This window comes from Merops nubicus, unplaced genomic scaffold (assembly GCF_000691845.1).
Source record: "Merops nubicus isolate BGI_N331 unplaced genomic scaffold, ASM69184v1 scaffold15613, whole genome shotgun sequence".
Lineage (NCBI taxonomy): Eukaryota > Metazoa > Chordata > Aves > Coraciiformes > Meropidae > Merops > Merops nubicus.
The window spans coordinates 31,291-51,171 of NW_008597021.1; the positions used below are offsets into that span (position 1 = coordinate 31,291).

The window sequence follows — 19,881 nt, forward strand, 5'->3', positions numbered from 1 at the left end:
GTCTGTACTGAAAAGCAAACTTCTGCTTTGGAAACTTATTTTCAGTTCCATCCTGTAAGTTAATTGCTTTGGAAGTGGGCTGTAGGGCCTCCTTATGCCCTCATCACATGTGAGGAAAACCAGCTTGCTCTACCAGAGTTGATGCTGTCTTTCCATTTTAGTGCAGCATGGCTACCATAATTGATTCTTGGAGACATCTAGCCAGAATGTGACCCTAGAGAGACAAATTAAGCTATCAACGCCTCTTGTGTTCCTTGACAGAGAGTTCACTTGGTGTTGCAGAAACATAATTGGAGCTGGGTTGGATTCTAAATGCTTCTAAACACAAGTCACCATTAAAGCAATCCTAGTGTTCAGCTTTCTCCTTTCTGTTTTCTCCCAAGGAACTTATTGCCAGCAACGAGAAGTAGAGGCCATCACTGAAGGCGTAGAGGAAGATGAAGGTTTTTGTTGCTGTGAACCAGGCCATCTTCCTCACATGCTTTCCTTTAATGCTGCCTTTGGGCAGCGGTGGCTGGCTTGGGAAGTGCTTGTGACAAAGTATGTTCTGGAGGGTTATAGCATCACAGACAACAGTGCAGCTTCCATGCTTCAAGTCTTTGATCTCCGGAAGATTCTCACCACTTACTACGTGAAGGTATGGTTTGGGTCCTTCCAGCCCTCCTGGGGAGGTAGGCTGGATTACACCTGGGAGCTGCTTGACATCTTGAACTTCTAGTGTCTTCCATATGAGATCATACAGTGTGATACAAATTATAGACGTATGAACACCTTCAGAGGATGGAGTTTGCTGTACTGATGATTACTTCATACTCTGGTGCATGAGCAGGACAACAACCCTGTTGTCTAGAACAGAGAGAACGCTTTCTAACTGAAGCTGGAGTAGAACCTTGAAAGCTGTTACCCAAATATAATAGCTGTCTTGTTAATGAAAAGTTAAATTGTGTGTTCTCTTGGAGAAAGCCAGACTGCTCTGATCTTTAAAAACTGTCCACAACCATCTTTGGTGGGTTTTTTTCAAGAAAAAAGGCCCAGCCCTGCTGTTATAAGATGATTCTGGGCCTCAGATCCCTTGAGATAATTGGTTTGCTAACTGAGATCTTTCATAAACCACCCTCGTTCAAAGAACTGAAAATTTTTAGGTTGATATATTTCCAAGATACTTATTCAGACACATGTTGTCTTGTTCCCCTCCCCTGACAGACACAAGGGTGTTAAACTGTCTTAAACTCATTTTATTAAGCATTTGAATTCTTTAGAAATCCAGTATCTGTCTCAATGTTTACTGGATAAAAATTCCTACTTATATGTTTTTCTGCAAAATTACAGGGAGTCCTGTCCCATGCTTTTTTCTTTTCCTTATTCCTTCAGTGCATGCTTCACAAGTCTTGACAGTCTTTGAAAAATCTGCCTGTGTACAAACCTGTATTGTGTTTTCTGTGCAAATTTTTTTGTCTGTTAGCTAAATAAATGCTACTATGTATCAGTCCTATTCATTGCCAGGAAAACAATGTAAATGAGCTGAAACAACTGAGATTGCTGACTTTTTTCAGTGCAATACTGACTCATATTTTAACTACTACTGTTGCAGGGAATCATCTATTATGTCACAACATCTCCCAAGCTGGAGGAGTGGTTAGCTAATGAGACAATGCAGGAGGGGCTGCGGTTGTGCACAGACCGCAATTACGTTGATGTAGACCCAACGTTTAACCCCAATATTGATGAGGATTATGACCACCGTCTAGCAGGGATCTCCAGAGAGAGTTTCTGTTTGATCTATTTGAACTGGATAGAATACTGCTGCTCTCGAAGAGAAAAGGTAAGTATGAACATGTGAGGAAAGCCATTCACTATTTTAGAATGTTGGTTTGACTTGCAGGCTGCTTTGATATTGATTTTTAAAATAGGGATTTATAATTAAAAACACCTATAATTTACTGGCTTTAATCTTCTACTTGTGAGATGTGAATTTAATTTCTCTAATGTCATTTAACCTGTTCATTAATTAATTTTCATTTGCCAGCTCAAATGAGTCGGTTGAATCTTATGCATTTATCTGCATAGAAAAGGGTGTATTCATAGAACTGATTTTTTTTTTTTTTTTTGCTTAGGTTTCAGTGTTCACAAATCAAACCTAACTCAAAGAAAAAAACAAAGAACAACAACCCCCCCCAAAAATGAAAATACCTGTTGCTATCTTATAAGACTGTCTTAGTGATCATACTGTACTGTTTCTTTGGACCACTGGAATTATTGGCTTGTGAAAGTGATCACGTTGTATTCAACCTTTTTCTTCTCTCCAAATCCTTCTACATTTAAAATAGAATATTAATGTCTGTAGAGGGATGTCTTGACTTACTGTTTACAAAAAAAATTTTAGGCTAGTCAAAGTAGTGTTTCCTCTGAGAATAAGCAGAAATTGATTGGAATTCAAGACAAGAACATAATTGTAATTTTTTAAATGCTTTGCATTTAATGAAGGATCTGAGACTTCAGAGTTCAGTTTTACTTTGGAGGCAAAAGTTAATTAGAAGCCCATTTTAATGAGTGTAAGATTTAAAATATTCTCGAGTAGAATGACAACAACTGAAGAAAACTGTTTCCCTCCAAGTCATGACCTTATGAAATATTTTGTGTAGGTACTGAAAGTCAGGTTTAATCACTTAAATGAATGATACTATTGCCTAGGGCATTGCACACCCTGTACAGCTACTGGTCTGGCTTTGAACTGAGGGTGAGTTTCCCCTAGTCCAGGCAAGTTTACAGTTAACTCAGAATTACAGACTTGTAATGCATGGTTCAGCTTACGTACCTTTGTACATTTTTGGATCTTTTTACTCATTCTGGCAAAAGGGTTTTTCTTCACCCATTCACCTGACTATTCTTTTTCTCTCTTGCCATCACAAGCCACTGGATTCAAGTAAGGACTCACCCCTGGTGACATTGTGTTATGGACTGTGCGTTCTGGGGCGGAGAGCGTTGGGAACAGCTTCACATCATATGTCTAGGTAATGAAATACTTGTTTCCTTTCTCAAAATCCCACTGGGTCCCTAGGTTAGACACTAGGTGAGTACCTCTTCATAAAAGAATGGGATATTTAATGTCATCTTCCCTTAAACTAGACAGAAACAACATGTAACTTGACTTTGTTATAACCACCAGTGAAACATAACCAAAGAACAGCAAATGAGAGCTTGGATTTGAGCATTTTATTCAACTAATGATGGGGGGGGGGAGGGGAAAAAAAAAGCACCAATTGAGTTCTAAAAGTAATCTCCATTTCCTACTCCAAGTGTGTGTGCTGTATGGAAATAGAGGACAGCTGAGGAGGACAGCTCCTTAAAATGAAGGACGCACGTCTTGATGGAAGTTGGATCAAATGATTATGAAAAGTTTTACAGTTTAGCTGTGTACAGATCTCCTTCAGTTCAACTCTGTCATCATGCTTCAAACTTTCTTGCAGGCTCACAGCCTCAACTTTAGAAAGCTGATGTAAAATACAGTTGTAATGTTTCAGGAAGTCACAGGGTGGTGGCTGAGAAAGAAAATAAAGAAGCATAATTGGATGTAAAGCTATTGGTCAGCTGAGTGCTGACTGTAAAACTTGTTCTACTTGACTTTCAGGGAAACTGACTAATTCTTCCAAGTATGAGCCAATTGCCCCCTGAAGGTCTTGCAGATAAGCAGTCCAAAGAGCAATTGGAGCGTATTTGATTTTTCACTCTTACTTTAGCTTAGTGAAAGGAAGCAATATCTTTAAGCATGAGGAAGTTGTCAGGATTTTTATTCTGTACTACTGCGTGCATAACTGAAGCTACATAACCACCTTAACTGGTGCATTCCAGCGTTACATTACTTGAAAAATTTTCTGTGTTAAAATATCCAGAATAAAGTCAGGCACTCCTCAACATTCCTGTTTTCTTTAATCTGTCTAAATAGTATGTATGTGTGACTCATTCATTACCTGTTCAGTGCACACAGACATCTAGTGTCCAGGCTTTGCTTTCACACACACCCTTACTCGTATGTTCTCTTTTTGCCTCATCCTGTGAGTTATCTTCATACAGAAAAAATTGTGTGCCTTCCTGTACAGCTCAGTATTTCTGCTTTTTTCAGTGATGATAGATGTGGATGTGTTTGTATTTCTGTTAATATTTGGGCTTGTTTCTTCATGGGATATTTGTGGGTTTTTTCCCTCAACAGTAATCTGGAATCTTTCTTGTATGGCCTGCATGCCCTGTTTAAGGGTGACTTCCGTATATCTTCAATCAGAGATGAATGGATCTTTGCTGACATGGAACTGCTGAGGAAAGTAGTGGTTCCTGGAATACGAATGTCACTTAAGTTACATCAGGTGAGAGATGACAGAGGAAGATGTGTCCAGTTCCTTTTATTTCTGTGCATTCGTTCTAAAAATAAGCATCTAGGAGAGAGAAAAGAGGAAGAGAATAAAAGGGCATGTGATAGAGATGGACACCTAAAAATGAGGGAATAACATGTCTAGTCTTTTTTTTTTTATTACGGTTCATGTGGAAGGTGATGTAGAAGAAAAGGGAATGCATTTTATGCTCAGAGCTTGACAATTACATCAAATGTAGATCAGAGGTGATGTTAAGCCCTGTCTTGACAGGGCTATCAGTCCAGAGAATTCCCTTATGAACAGCTTCTCTGGTATTTCCCCCTCCTTCTTCTATTCCCCACATATATGCAGTTGGCTGAAAAGGTTATCATGCCATTCAAAGCTGTGGCACTCTCCTCCAGTGGCAGCTGGTTTTCTTGTTGTCTGTTGGAAGTGTTGTAGTAACAGACACTTTGGCATTACTCCTTGATCTCCTCAGTAAGGTTTCAGGTGAGAATTGGTTGTTTTTAAATAAGCTGAAATTGAAGTTGGTCTTTAGAGTGAAGTCAGGGTGAAGATGAACAATCCCAAATTCTGACCAGTGCATCTATTAACTAAGCTCAGCAAACAAAGCACGTACTGATTGCTAAGCACTGTGAGAGGGAAAGTGTTGGTCCTCTAGAAGAAGAGGTTGCTTGAAAATTGTAGTAAGTAGGCAAAGTTTAGTTGCACTTCTTTAAAAATAGTTTTTTTTTGTCTTCACTGCAGACTCTTGGAGATCCCCAAAGCTAGCACTTATTGAATCAGCTCCTTCATGTAACACAAACTCCCTGAATTTAGCAGAAGGCATATATTAGGAGTGTATGTAGTGAAGTAGAATAATTACAAAATCATTGTTGAGACCAGCAGAAGTACCACTACAACAGTTCTGAAGTGTCCTCAGTATATTTGGGTTACTGTGTGGAATGGGTTTGAGTTGAGTCAGAGAATGAAGAGTGAGATAAATAAAAATATCACTAAGAAGGAAAAAAAAAGTTTACCGAACATTAATACCCTATAAAGGGTGATTTTATTCACTTGTAGTGCAAATGTATTGGGGCTCCAGCCACTAGCTATTAACCACTATCCCTTTTTTAAACAGAAAGCTATGTCATCTAAATACCAAACTGAAATTTCAAATTGTGTTCGTATTTGACAGGCAGGAATATAAGTTGTGTCAATAGTATCCATTACAGAAATAGTCTGTCATCAAGTATTAACGTGGAGTTGTTAATAGAAAATACAGATAAACCTTACTGGTTTTCTTCCTGTTAATATTTTCAATACAATACAGTTTCAGTGAATAATCGTTGATTTACTTAAGTTTGTTTTACAGTTGGAGATTTGTAGACAAACAAATAAGCTAAAACTGAAATGCTTCTGTAGGCAATATGAATAGATATAAATTTAGTGTAAAATTCAACTAGAAATTTACTTGAATCACTAATAGGCAGGTCCATCCAGTCATTTCAGTTTTGAGTTAAAGTGAATACAAGCAAAGAGAACTAATCTGTTGGAAAAGGTCACTTTTAAAATGTTCTTTGGTAGGTATTTGATATTCTTGATGTCTAGCTGTGTAATGCACTGAGCCTTTCAAGTGATTGAGGTGTGAAATGTTGGATTTTTATATGTAGTTACTTCTGAAATGTTAACCGTTTGCTGAACGTGTGTTCTTGGACACAGGATCACTTCACTTCTCCAGATGAATACGATGATCCTTCTGTCCTTTATGAAGCCATAACAACCCACGAAGAAAATCTGGTTATAGCCCACGAGGGGGACCCTGCCTGGCGTAGTGCAGTTCTCTCCAATTCCCCCTCCCTCCTTGCTCTGCGTCACGTAATGGATGATGGCACCAATGAATATAAAATCATCATGCTGAATAAACGTTATCTCAGTTTCAGGGTCATTAAGGTAAGCTTGGTGCACATTCCACAGCACAACCCTATGTTGTGGTATATTTTAATAACTACACCAAACAGCTACTTTAACTCCAATAGTTACTTTTTGTTACTGAGCTGTCATTGCTAGGGCTGGTTCTCCTCGGAGAGTGGAAGTACTTAATCAGAAAATCAGCGTCTGACTGAGAATATCTAATTTCTTATCTTATTCTTAGACTTGCTTTATGTTCTCAGCAGCCTATGTCTGGAAGTTCAGCCTTTTAAAAAAGCAGATATTGAATGCTTGCAGTTCTGTGGTGCAATGTTAGATACACTCCTGAAGGCTGAAGTACAGGGAAGGTCTCATCACACTCTCTCCTTGTTTTGCTTCCTGACACAACCTTTCTGCTTGGCTTTTGCAGGTGAATAAGGAGTGTGTGCGTGGCCTCTGGGCAGGACAACAGCAGGAGCTCGTCTTCCTGCGTAACCGTAACCCAGAGAGAGGAAGTATCCAAAATGCAAAACAAGCTCTGAGGAACATGATCAACTCCTCTTGTGACCAGCCTATTGGGTACCCAATCTACGTCTCACCTCTGACTACTTCCTACTCAGATAGCCACGAACAGCTGAAGGAGATTCTCGGAGGAGCTATCAGCTTAGGAAACATCAGAAACTTCATAGTGTCTACATGGCACAGGTGAGCTGAGGAAATGACGTCTCATTAGCATGTGTTCATGCTCTCAGATTCCGTTAACTGGTCTTGTACATGCCCAACACAGTATAACTTCACATATTTAATCACTTGGAACTAGGCCTTGACTTTCATTTCAGGCACACCTGTAGCATATGGTGGCAACTGCCTTAGTACAGGACTGATCTTAAAGGCCAATGAGTAAAATGCCGCAAACGATGTAAATGACAGCTGGAAAGGAAACACAACATAATCTAGATACAAGATCTACAACTTCAGTTCTAATCTCGGGTCTAATAACAAGACCCAGTGCAGCTTATGTATTTGTTGCTTTCAGTACCATCACTTTCAGCCCATCATGCCACCTTTACAGAATTGTGACTATTTGGTAGGGTTCCTGTCTGTTAACACTTAGCATGAAAGTACTGATATTAATGTTGTTAGGGTATGTTCATACATAGTGGCAACTGTGTGTGGCATTCAGAAACGTGCATACCAGTTCCAGGAGCTGGAGTCGTAGCTGGAATAGTCCTTTAACTGTTCTGTTGGTCACATTTGCACTTAGACATCTGTAGCACATCAAGTGAGAACTTACTGCCTCACCCCAGAACATGCCACATTTGTTACAGTCTGTGGGGGTTGGTTTCTGTCACCATCAGCTTGTGGATAGAGTAACAGGTGGAAATATGAGACAGAGCAGTATTTGGATCCAGGCTGTGTATGCTTTGGGATTCTGGATCCCAGGAGCAAATAAAATCGGAAAGGAGTGCCCAGTGTGTGTGAGTGTGACAGAAAGAAAAGACTAAGAAAGGAGTGCCCAGTGTGAGTGTGACAGAAAGAAAAGACTAATTAAAAATAGGAATTGAGGGAGAAGGAATCTGCTGTGGTTTTTGGCTCTGTCTGGAGTTAAGGCGATGTGGTGAAAAGCCTGTGTGGTTCCAAACACTGGAAAATGTTGGCTGCCCTGCTCTGTGAATGTTCAAAATTCACAGGAGAATTCGTGATTCAAGTAATTGCAATATGTGTTTCGAACAACTTGAGTACATTGCTGGAGGTAACAGGAAACCAAATACATGAAAACAAACAAAACCAAACAAGAAACCCAACAAACTTTCTTTTCCTGCTCATCTGAATAGCCAAGTTTTTGCAGTATAATAATACACAGAACTGCTGTGTTGAGCATAAATTTTACTAAGCTGTTACAAAATAACGAGGATATTCTACCAGCATTTTATGTTTAGAATTTGATCACTTCATTGTACTTCAGAGGTGACCTGATTTTTTTTCAAATGCTGTTTTGTACCACCGTTTGGCTTATCATAAATAACTGTTACTTGAATAGCTGTCATGAAGAAAATTTGAGCCTCTTAGAAAGCAGCGTTTATATTTGCAAAGCATATGCTGAGAAAATAAAGTTTTATCTGATCTTAGGGAATGCTGTGGATTATAGTGACTAAAGCTTTTCGCTTGTTGTTGTAAGGCGTTTTGTAGAATCCCAGTGATTAGGAGGCCTGACTTGCTGTGTCACTTGCATTGTGTTTACAGACTAAGGAAAGGCTGTGGAGCTGGCTGCAATAGCGGTGGAAACATTGAAGATTCAGATGCTGGAGGTGGAGCTTCTTGCACAAGTAACAATGCAACTATCAATGAGTCGCAGAGCAGCATGTCGCAAGGAGGGGGGAATGCAACTACAGGGCAGGGACCTGGAGCAGTACAGCACCCTCCTGTGGCAGCTCATCCCGCAGCTCTTCCTGCAGCTCATCCACCAGCTCATCCCTCCACTCTGGGTAAAGCTGAAATTGAGAAAACCCAACGATTTTATGCAAGTAAAATCCTATAGGCAGAACTGGCCTTTCAGCTCTTTGGATCAGGCCTAAGTTACAAGAAAAAGTAAACAGAAGTGACTTGGTTACGTGGTGTTAACAGCTTCTGGGTTCATCTTGCACTACAGTGCTGGTTTATGCAATGCAGGGTTCCCAAATGGAGATTTGAGCAATAGGGACATAGTTGTGCTGGCAAAATAGATTAAATAACTTTTTAAAACACATCTCTACAGACTCAGTCTCTTCACTTGTGACATACTGTCTGCAAATACTAAACTTGTAATTTTTTATGAAATCTTTGTTTGTTTTATGTATACAGTGGAATGGATTCTCTATTTCCAAAGTATTTTAGCTGAATCCCATCCTAAGAGTCTGTAGTGATCTGTAGTTAGTGAGGTGACAAACAGTAAAGCTGAGAAAAAGCTTTCTAAACACTGCCTTTACTCACAAAGAATTTTAAAGTGTATATAGTTGAATGATTTTTTTTTTATCTTTGCACAATGTAATTTGGCCTATAAGCTGTGGAAAGGTATCTACAAGTACTTAGTATAGGAAAAGTCATGACACCAATGCCCATAAAATTACAACTATTTTTAAGTGTATTAAGTTTTTCTGAGCTTTTTTACAGACAGCTTTTGCTCTAACAAGTTTTCTGACTCGACCTTTGGACATCCAGTCAAGCATGTTAAGAAAGGATATTTAGTATTTTGAAATGTGACCATCTCTACCTGCCTCAGTGCCTTAAGCATGGGAAACTTAAGTGTTAATGTTAAGAAACAAGTTCAAAAGGCTGAAGCATTTTTCAGGCTACTTGTCTTGCAGGGATTGAGTTGAACAGAATATGGAATTCCAAGATAAGATGAAAGGCATGTATTCAAATGCTCTGCTCTTTGAAATGCAACAGATCATCTGCAATACAGCTGCTCCAGATGTTGACTAGACCCATCAGTTCTGTATCTAAGTGCTAAAACGTCTGTGTCTTGGCGGTGTGACGTGCGTGAGGCTTTCTCAGACTGATTCTGTGTCTCTTGCCTTTAGGCACCAGTCACAGCTCTCACTCGGTGCAGTCCAGCCTGGTGAGACACTCCCCTGCCCGTGCCTCGGTAGCCAGCCACTCGTCCTACTGCTACGGCAGCCGCCACTCGTCCCTCCGCACGTCCGCCACGGGCTTCGTGCCTTGCCGCCGCTCCTCCACCAGCCAGATCTCCCTGCGGAACCTCCCCTCCTCCATCCAGTCCCGCCTCTCCATGGTGAACCAAATGGAACCTACTGGCCAGGCTGGGGTCAGCGTGCAGCACGGACTGCCCTCTTCCAGCAGCTCCAGCCAAAGCATCCCAGCCTGTAAACAGCATGCCCTTGTGGGCTTTCTAGGGACTGAAGGAGGGAGCAATTCAACTGACTCTCAGTCGGGTGGTAATGCAAGCCCTGCAAATCAAATGCAAGCCAAAAAGGATGACGTTATTTACAGAATCCAGGTGAATAGTCCAGAGGAACCAGTTAACCTGTGCTTCCATGTGCTTTCCCTGTGTTACCTTGTATGTTGTTGAAACCACTACTTGAAATGCCCACACACAGAGTGGAATGTATTGGTGTACAACTGTTGTACAGCTAGATCTGGAGAACTAACGCAAGGAAGAAGTTTTCTGGACAGCCAGCCTTCCTGCATGCTTAGCAATCCCCACTGACATGCTTTACCTGTTTTGCTGCAGTGCAGCTTTGAGAATGTCAGCTGAATGGTTCTACTTTGTACTTAGTTTGCCTTTATTTGTTACAACATGTAAAGCTAAACACCTTCATTTGCAGGGCAGAAAGCACCTAGCTTTCTTATAAACAGAGTAGATTTTTCCAAAAAAGTGTAAAAAAAAAAAAACCTCACATTCATTTTCATATATTTGTGTTCTTTGGTTTTTGCCACAAGTCTGGGTTTACTGAGCAGCAAATGATACACCAGTGACTAAGGTAATGGTGGTAGACTTACTCATGTGACACTCAAAATTTGTATTCTTGTTCTGCTAGCTTTTATTAGCCCCACATACGTGTCTTTGGCAGTATATTAATGGGGAAACATCAAGAAGCATATTTAATAGGATAGATGGTAACAAATGTGATTTCATTGCTGATGCCACTTTGTTTCAGAGTAATCCTCTAGTGAACTGCATCATCATGGGCAAAGCTGAGAAATTAATTTTGCAGGTCTAAGCTTAGTGGGTTTTGCTTGGGGCAAGGAGCCGTTTTATGAAACTGTTCAGTTCCTCTGTGTGAGGAGGATACAGGGAAAGGTGATGTGCCATTGGGCAGTAGACATTGTGGGTCTTGGGGGGGCCTTGGCTAACCATGCTAGGAGATAAACAGCTCTTTAACCTAACAGTAAATCCTCCAAGACTACTTCTTAGAGTGTCTTATGAGACAATGAGCCAGTTTTAACAGCTCATCCTCACTTAACTCTTCCCTGCTACTGGACCACATGCTGCCAATGTTCCTGTTGTGCCAGCTCCTCAGACCCTGCCATGAACCCGTGTAACTGAAAGGAGGGGTGGGAAAGAGAATCAGAGCTGCTGCTTCAGACAGCAGTGAACTGGTGTATTGTCAGCTGTGTCTGAAACTTCCAAATTCTGTGCTGCTTGGGATTTCTCCTAGCCTGGAGCTTGAGTTTCCAACACTGAAATTGGTCAGAGCTTGATTTCTGTGGGTCAAAGGTCAAAGGCAGTTCTCTGGAAATATGCAAAAGGTTACAGTTCTGTCTGTTTCTTGTAAATTTTGGCTGAACTAACAGTCAAAACTCAATTCCTACTTATAGTTAATGGATCCCAGTCAAGTACTGGAAGGGATCAACGTGTCAAAAAGGAAAGAGCTGCAGTGGCCAGATGAGGTGATACGGCTAAAAGCTGGAAGAAACAGCTGGAAAGACTGGAGTCCTCAGGAAGGCATGGAAGGCCATGTAAGTTTTGCTGAGAATTTGACAACTAATTTAAAAAAAGTCAGTCTTGATTCTGTGGTGGTCTGCCTAGATGTTAAGGCAAAAAATACACGTAAGTTGGGTCAGTAGCTATCCTCCAAGTCACTGTTGATGGAAGAGCAGGTCTAGACTCTGACATTAAAGCAGAGGGATACTTCTACAGCTGTATCTAAAAGATGCAGGATAGCGATTCAGATGTTATCAAGCACCTATCCTTTCTTGCCTTCTTCCAGCTCTTGTCATGAACTCGGGCATTTCGTTCATTTAGACAACCTTTGTTTTCCTTTCCATAAACTGTCAACCCTTGGCCAAATAAGAACCACAATTTCCTAAGTCCCTGAATGGTTAACAGTATTTGTTCTTTAATTATTCTGTTGAAAATAGAGCCAAGTAAGATTGTCTTTTTATTATGTAATAGGTAAGTGATAGGTGTTTAAGAAGGAAATGTTCTGTAACTAAAACTTGCAAAGGCCTACTCACTGCATTAGCTAGAAAACTTATATTCTAATTTAGGCTCTCTTCAGGACAGTAAAAATCCAGCTCTGTCTTTCAGTATAAAACAAAAAGCCTCAGACATACATTTTTTATTTTTTAGCCCTTTGTGTCTATAAAGGTGCTCCAGTGAGTATTCTTCCAGTGATAAATCGTGAAAGGAGAGAGTCACTGACATGGTCTGCATTGGTTCATCAGTACAGCTGTGTTTTCCTTTGGAATATGTCAGTTCTGACAGGCTGTAAGATTTGGCTTTGATTCTTACCTCAGTTGGAGGTGTTGTTTATAAATTGGGTTCAGGGACTGGGTTTTGCTGTCTGAAAATCTGCACCCGCATCACTGTGGATGTATGAGCAAAGTTCAGACAAGAAATGGCAATATGCTGGTAGCAGCATGTGGGCCAAGTCTCCCTTGCTGTTAGATGTGTGTGAAGGAAGGGCCCTGGAAATTCCATCCACAAATAACTGTATTGTAGTTGATACTCTTTAGATAGTAGAGTTACACTGTAGGTAGCACTTAGGAGTAGAGTGCTGTTGCAGATATTCATAGTTATGTTGGGGTTAGATGTTCTACTTTGGTAATTTCCTTGTTAGTTATTGCCAAACAGTGTCCTAAAGATGGTGAATGTAAAGGGTTACAGCAAAACATGTCCTGTTGCCTTCACAGTGTTTTCAGGAGTTTGTGTTTTATAAATTGCAGCATGCTGATATGTACAGTGATTGATGTTACAGAAAGATTAAAACAAGAGGATTTGCAGGTTAGAGTAAGCTACTGTTCTGAAAGCTTCTCATCTATTTTTGGTGCAGCATACTGGTAGGTTGTTGTAGAGCAGCATCTTTTAACCTAAGAAGCAAGGGGGAAGCACCAGATTATCCTATATGTGATTAAGAGGAGAGGATTTAACTTGATGACATAGTTTCTGCTGCCTGCTTCAGCTGCCTCTGGTTAAACATACTAGTATCAGGAAAGCCATTAGCTCCTGGGACAGTCTTCCCTTTCTGATCCAGGGGCTGCAGACAGGCAGGAATGATTCTTACCTGCTGAGATGCTGCTCATCAAGCAGTTCACCAGCCACAGCATTATGTCAGTGATGTTGGTATGAAGTTTAGCACTCAGTTGTTTAAAACTTTTCTACTGCATAGAAAAAAGCATTTTTCCTAACTCTGCTTTTTATTTTGCTGAGTATACAGCATATATAATACACAGAAGACATTACAGGGTTTCTTGAAGGAAATTAAATTTAGCAATCTTCTTTGTATTGTAGCTATTTTTCAACGGCTTTGAGATTGTTATACTCTGCATTGGACTTCTATACCTGGCACTGGCGCCATGTGGAAGTCTCCCCCCTGAGATTCTTACATTTACTATCTAGTCACATTTTGCATTTTGTCAGTCATCTATGGGCATCAAATAAATACCAGTCATAATAGTAGAGATGGTAAAACTCAGTGCAGGGGGATGGTTGCAGTGAGTTATATTCTGTGTACAATTCTTGCACATACAGTTTTTAAGGAGCTACAATATTTATGACTTTGGAGTCAGCTCTTTGGGATCTCAAAGGCACCAGTTACAAGTTGGACAATAAAGATACAGTATTTGGACTTCATTGTGGGATGTTTTATGTGTCTGGGGATGGAATAGTCCTGGCGTCGCTCCATACAGCAGCAGAAGTAGTTTATTTGGGCAGAATTTGGTTAAGTCAGACTTGAACAGGCTACTTAAATATCATACAGTTACATCAGACAGGGGAACTGAAGATGCCATGCCTCCCTGGCTGAAATGCTCTCCTCGTGGATGCAGTATAGATCTCATGCAGAGGACAAAGCTGAATCTACTTCACCCAGTGTTGGAGAAACTGGCAGCTGTCAGCTGGGTATAGTGAGGATTAAGGGGGTCTCTTAGATTTGATCTTGGAAGATGGTTAGTTGTAATTTTCTGTCCTGTTTCCCCACCTGTATTTTCAAAACTCTGGAAACCTTCTCTTGGATTTTGTAAACATAAATTTGATTTACTTTTTACCTTACCTTGTCTTGAATTCAGGGTTCTTTTCCCACCACTGGCAAATTTTGAGATAATTCTGTTTCTGTGGACCTGGCAAAACTTAAAACTATATTACTGGAGCATCCTTGTGGTTCCTTGGGGCACCCAGAAGTTAAGGGTATATTTTTATGGAAGCAGATAGGCAGAGACAGACAAGGTCATGCAAGGGCCTGTATGGGAAAGGAACCTTCTGATTGGTGGTATCAGGCAAGATCCTTGGAAGCAGTAGATCAAAGCACCTGAATTCTGTAGATCCAAGGGTGTACGGGACAGTTTGTGGCACTGTTTCTGAAACCCTTCTTTGTAATATTTGGTCACTTAAAATTATCTTTGAGTAGTTTAAGTTAAAAGATCAACCTTGAATTCACAGTGGGTATGGAACAAAACTAGGGTAAGAGATTTGTCTTAGAGGAGACAGTAGTTTCCTGATAAGCCACATTTCCATGCAGTTATGTGCTTGCTGAACAACATTGGGGTATTTTAAGACTATTGCAACCAGAACATCAAAATATCCCAAATCCATACATATACTTTTTTCAGTTGTTACTTACTTTGCATGAACTGTTTGGTTCTGATTCGGGTTGAGTTGTTTGTTCCTGCTGCAATTCAAATCAAAGGCTGGCTGTTCTCAGGTAAGCTGCAGATCTCTCAGGATCAGGAATTCAATGAGTAGCTTATTTTTGGGTATGTTGTCAATGAGAAGTTAACAGCTAAGTCAGTACAGCACTTAGATTCTTGCTCCTTTTGCCCTGTAAGGGTCTTCAGTTATCAGCCACAACTTTGATGGGGCAGCTTTCCCTATGGAACATAACTTTTATTATACTTTTTTTCCCCTCCAGGTGATTCACCGCTGGGTGCCTTGCAGCAGAGATCCAAGTAGTCGGTCCCATATAGATAAAACCATCCTGCTGGTTCAAATTGAAGATAAATATGTTGCTGTTGTTGAAACTGGAGTCCTTGAACTTGGGGCTGAAGTGTAAATCTCTTTGAGACTGAAACTTCCCTTTCTCCAACGGTTCAGAAGAGAGAAGGGTCCAGAAGAACCAGCTCCCAGGACATGAAACTTCAGTCCAGTTGTAGGAAAGGACTTGAAACACACATTTTGTCTAAGTCCCTTTTCCCAAATAAACAAGTGTAAGAAATTTTTTTTAAGTTGTTAGCTGCTGAAGAAACATTTGCATGAAGGATAGATTTGTTGAGACATATCTTTTTGTTTATAAATTTTGTTTATGCATTGCGTAATGCTTTAAATCAACAAACTTTTCAGTTCTAAGATCAGAGCACCTCATATTTTTCTAATTGTTTTGCCAAAAATTGTCATGTCTTGTCACAGAGCGTGTGGAATTCATCCACCTTATTTTAAAGAAATTGACTACAAACCTTCAGTTTGGTGAAACAGTGTAAGGGTTTCAGGTGTGACAAGAAGAGACTGAACAGATGTATAGATTCTTATTCCTTATGAGCTAAACATTAATGAGAACTGCACTAATTTTTTTACAGCAATGCACTAAAAACAACCCTGAGATTGCTGAGAACATTTATTTATATATATAAATATAAGTATATAAAATACCATTATTTAAATTGCCTTTGGGATTAATCCCCTCCCTCTCCATATATATGTTGATGGTAAGGGCTGTGCCATGGGTTTGGTTCTACGTTCTGTATTTCATACAAGTGCATTTGCTGCATCCTCTTCACAATAAATGGTGAAATAACAAATATCTAGAAGAGCACCTGAGTATCCCTGTACTGCATCAGACTATTGTGGTGGCAATGGTACCTCAAATCTGTACAACATGTCTAGCTTCAAAGTGGACCCCAATAAACTCCCTTTCATCTGTCCTCCCTCCAGTAGCCATGGCCATGTTGCTTTACACCCAGAGCTGGCTATGTTGTTTCATTGGCTCTTCTCTGGCAGAAACAATTGCTTGAGTTTTATAGGAGGAGGTGCAGGTCCGTGATTGCTTCATGGAGACTTGAGGGGTTTTTTGATTCCATCCAATTTAAAATGAAAAAACCGCAACAACAAAATGCCCCAAACCAACCAAAACAAACCAACAAAACCCACCTTCAGCTTTTGAAGAGCTTTTATAGAAGGCACAGCCCTAAACTTCTATCACTTTTACCACCTTGCCTTTTCTTTCCCTTTAGTCTTCATTCTTTTCTATGACTTGAATTTTATTTTCTGTGATTATATATTCTATGTAAGTGTAATTTGAGTATTTATAACTGTGAAGTTGAATTATTCATGTGTTACATATCCTAGGTTTTATTGTATTTTTTTAAAAGTGTGTATTCAGGGAAACAAGTAACTCAGAACTATCATGGGAGTGTGAGAGGGAAACTGGTTTGTTCTTGACTTGCAGTTCCTATGACTCACTTCTCTTAATCCGTAAGAAAAAAAAACGTACCTGTTGTGATTGTTTCCTGTTTCTAACCTGTAATCACATAGGACTCTGTGGGGAACCTGCACACAGTCCTAGCTTTTGGGAGCAGCCATCTTCTTCCCAGTCACCTCCGCTTCTCTATGCGTAACGTAACCAGAAGACACTTCTGATACACCACAGAGGTTATTGTGATTGTTTCTCTGGCATCAGAGAAACTTTGTCCATTATGTACCTAACATAAGAGTGAAATTATATGGGATGAGAAAAAACAAAGGAAGAAACAGCTACCTGAGAAATAATGGTATTCCAGCTCAAGTCACTGTATTCCATCTGGCCATGAAGGGGTAAGTCTGTGTGCCTGGTAGCTGGCCAGTTCTAGGTGCTGTTCCCAGTGAGATGTACTGGGACCTTGCTTACATCCTGCACTATGCATACTGGTACTCCAAGTACTGTGCTCCTTACAGTTGCATGTTACTGTTTGGTTTATACACATGCAGTCCCATTTAACTTGGGTATAAATGGACAGTTCTGGGTCTGCCACCACTGAAATAATTTTGCTGTTGTATGTAGTTTACCATCTGTGCACGTTGTAGTGTAGTTGAATTCATCTCCTGCATGAGATGAATTTTCAATTGAAGGTGTTAAGGTTTTGGATTTTTTTTCCTGTGTCCTTCCCTTCAGGTTTCCTGTGTCACTAGGAGTATTGCTTCATTTCAGAAAGAGGAATTTATCTGAAAATAGGCCCCCATTTGATACTAGGTGCATGAGGCTTTTTTTTCTTGTACTGAAGCCTTGAGGCAAACAAATGACTGAAAAACAAAATACAGTGCATAGGTTTTTTTTTGTTTGTTTGTTTTTAGAAAACTTGACTGAAGCAACTTTCAATACGTTAACCCTGGCTGTGAACAATCTTTCACTCTCTTCAGGGCAAGACAATGACAACGACAACGTACGTTGCTGGTAGTAGACATGATGGGAATTAATGGCTTGTTAACATATAAATTGTAGAGAATGTGTATTGAATTAGGTCAGCAAACTGCAGATGAGTTGAAGACAGCATTTTTTTTTTTTTCTTCCAGAGGCAAAGGGAATTAATGAGTCTTTTTTTATTTTTTTTTTTTTTAATCTTAAGGCTTTTGGTGTGTTACCTTCAGGAGATGGGTTTTAATATGGCCAGTTAACAGGTTAATATCTTCTTTCAGATACTCAGCAAACACTTGTTGTCAAGCTGTTCACATAGGGTTCATACCTGTTGTAGAGCTGCTCAACAGAAGCCACCTAGTTGAAATTTCACTCTTTATAAGGCTTTTTTTTAACAGATTTTTTTTAAGTTCTGAATGCAGAACTCTTTTTAAGATTCATATATGATTTTTATGTTGGTTTGTGCAAAGTTTGTCTTAGTTTCTACTGTGCAAGTGACAATACTGTGTTTGTTTTCTTCTAACTCCTCACAGGATAGATCTGTCCATGGAAACCTCTGTTCCAGATGGAGATCATTTCATCTTTTGTTTTCTTTTCTTTGGCTGTTGTCTTGATGCATAATATTTTTTTCTGCTATTGTGAGTATGGAAAAGATGGGTATTTTCAAATCCGATTAGTCCTGCCAGTGCAGATTGAGCTCAGCATAGAGCAGAGATTCATTTTTTCCCTTTTAGTTCTTTCGAAGCTTTCATGGAAACCTGTTATAGATGAGTGCTTTAATTCTCTTCTCTTGCATTGTTTGATATTCTCTTGTCATAAGAACATTCCAGTTGAGTCCCATTGTTTTAGCTTCCAGGTAGATTACAATCTCTTTTGTTTCTCTGAGATTTCTTTAGAAGTGATATCTGTGTGTACACACGTAAGGACTTACTGCTCCCTAAAACAAATAATTACAGAAAAGTTCTTGAAGACCCCACTAGTCAGATTATGTTAATTAGTAAAAATGGCTGCTACTTAATTTTTTTTTTAAAACTTCTTCCCATCTCACCTCCCTGTAAAATCTTTTAAATTATCGTTCAAAACAAACCCCTAAAATGTGTGACACCAGTGATGACACCTAGACTTCTGTGCCACTTGCACTTGTGTGATACTTGTGATGAATTCTGGGGAGCTCCCATGATGCAGCATTTGTGAGATGATCTGTGAGAGTTTAGAGGAAGAGCAAGGGGGAAGATGGTGGTGATGATTATTTTTAAGTTAATTCCATGTAGGTAGATTAGTCCTGCAGCCACTTTGCCTGGGACATTTGGCATGTTTCTGAGCAGTCATCTCCCTTTTCCAGTCAGCTGTGTAGTTCATCACCAGGCACTCCTTACCCCCCTGTTCACAACCCCTCTGGGAACTGAAGGACTCTTCTGAGAAGCCTAGATGACTGGTGAGGTGGAAGATGGAAGATGTGCAGCACAGGTCCATGCCTGTGGCTGTCTGGCAAGTGGCCATGAAGCTTGCTCTGGACTGCAGTGTGAGGGGGCAGGAGAGATGCTTTACAGCTGGATTCAAGTTCAAACGTTCAGATTGTTTCACTGATGATGCACACAACACCATATGACCTAGGAGTGTAGATACAGAGACACTGCTTTAAAGACCTTGCTCAGTTACAGAACTCTCCATTCACAAAACAAAGCAGGTTAAACTGCATTTCTTACCATTAACAATGTTATTCAAATATTATTCAACTTAGACTGGATTTGGGGTTGTACCACCACAGGTTTTATGTACTTAATTTTATTAAGGAATTTTATACCTATTATATAGGCATCTATTCTTTTCTTGTCTGGCTTGCTATTTGATAATCCAATGCAGTACATTCAGTGGCGTTGGACTCTTTCAGAAATTATACTGGTAATTACTGGTGCCTTAGTAAAAAAGTGGGTACATAACACCTTGGTGGAAAGTAAAGCATGTGGCTTGTTTCACCCCAGCATGATATGCATATTTCCAAAAAGGTGAATAAGATGGCTGCCCCAAAAGATTTCAGGAGTATCCATACATCACTCAGTCACAAACATCTAAATAAGAGCAATTTTTATGACTTCTGGTATGTACAGTTTGAATAGGTAATCCCAGTACACCTAGTGCCCACCTCTGAGAGTTGGCGATCCAATAGCTGGATTCTTTAACTTCTTACACAGACACCCTCAAAAGCTTGACAATAAGCTGCTGGTTAAGAAATGGAGAGGGGAGCAGGGCATAAATGGGAGGATGGCTTTGTTTTTTTAATGGACAATGGAAATATATATATATAT

At 39.9% G+C, this 19,881-nt stretch overlaps 1 protein-coding gene across 1 annotated transcript in view; it reads left to right on the forward strand.

Moving 5' to 3' along the window:
* PCNX (pecanex homolog (Drosophila)) overlaps positions 1 to 15,836 on the forward strand; it is a 39,847-nt gene extending 24,011 nt beyond the window's left edge. Inside the window, exons 19-28 of the mRNA XM_008936570.1 lie at positions 384 to 637; positions 1,592 to 1,822; positions 2,911 to 3,011; positions 4,208 to 4,358; positions 6,066 to 6,296; positions 6,685 to 6,959; positions 8,499 to 8,740; positions 9,815 to 10,251; positions 11,574 to 11,714; positions 15,104 to 15,836. Coding sequence (XP_008934818.1) covers positions 384 to 637; positions 1,592 to 1,822; positions 2,911 to 3,011; positions 4,208 to 4,358; positions 6,066 to 6,296; positions 6,685 to 6,959; positions 8,499 to 8,740; positions 9,815 to 10,251; positions 11,574 to 11,714; positions 15,104 to 15,244 — 2,204 coding nt within the window. The 3' untranslated portion in view covers positions 15,245 to 15,836. The remainder of the gene's footprint in view (positions 1 to 383; positions 638 to 1,591; positions 1,823 to 2,910; positions 3,012 to 4,207; positions 4,359 to 6,065; positions 6,297 to 6,684; positions 6,960 to 8,498; positions 8,741 to 9,814; positions 10,252 to 11,573; positions 11,715 to 15,103) is intronic.
* Positions 15,837 to 19,881: the final 4,045 nt, after the last annotated feature.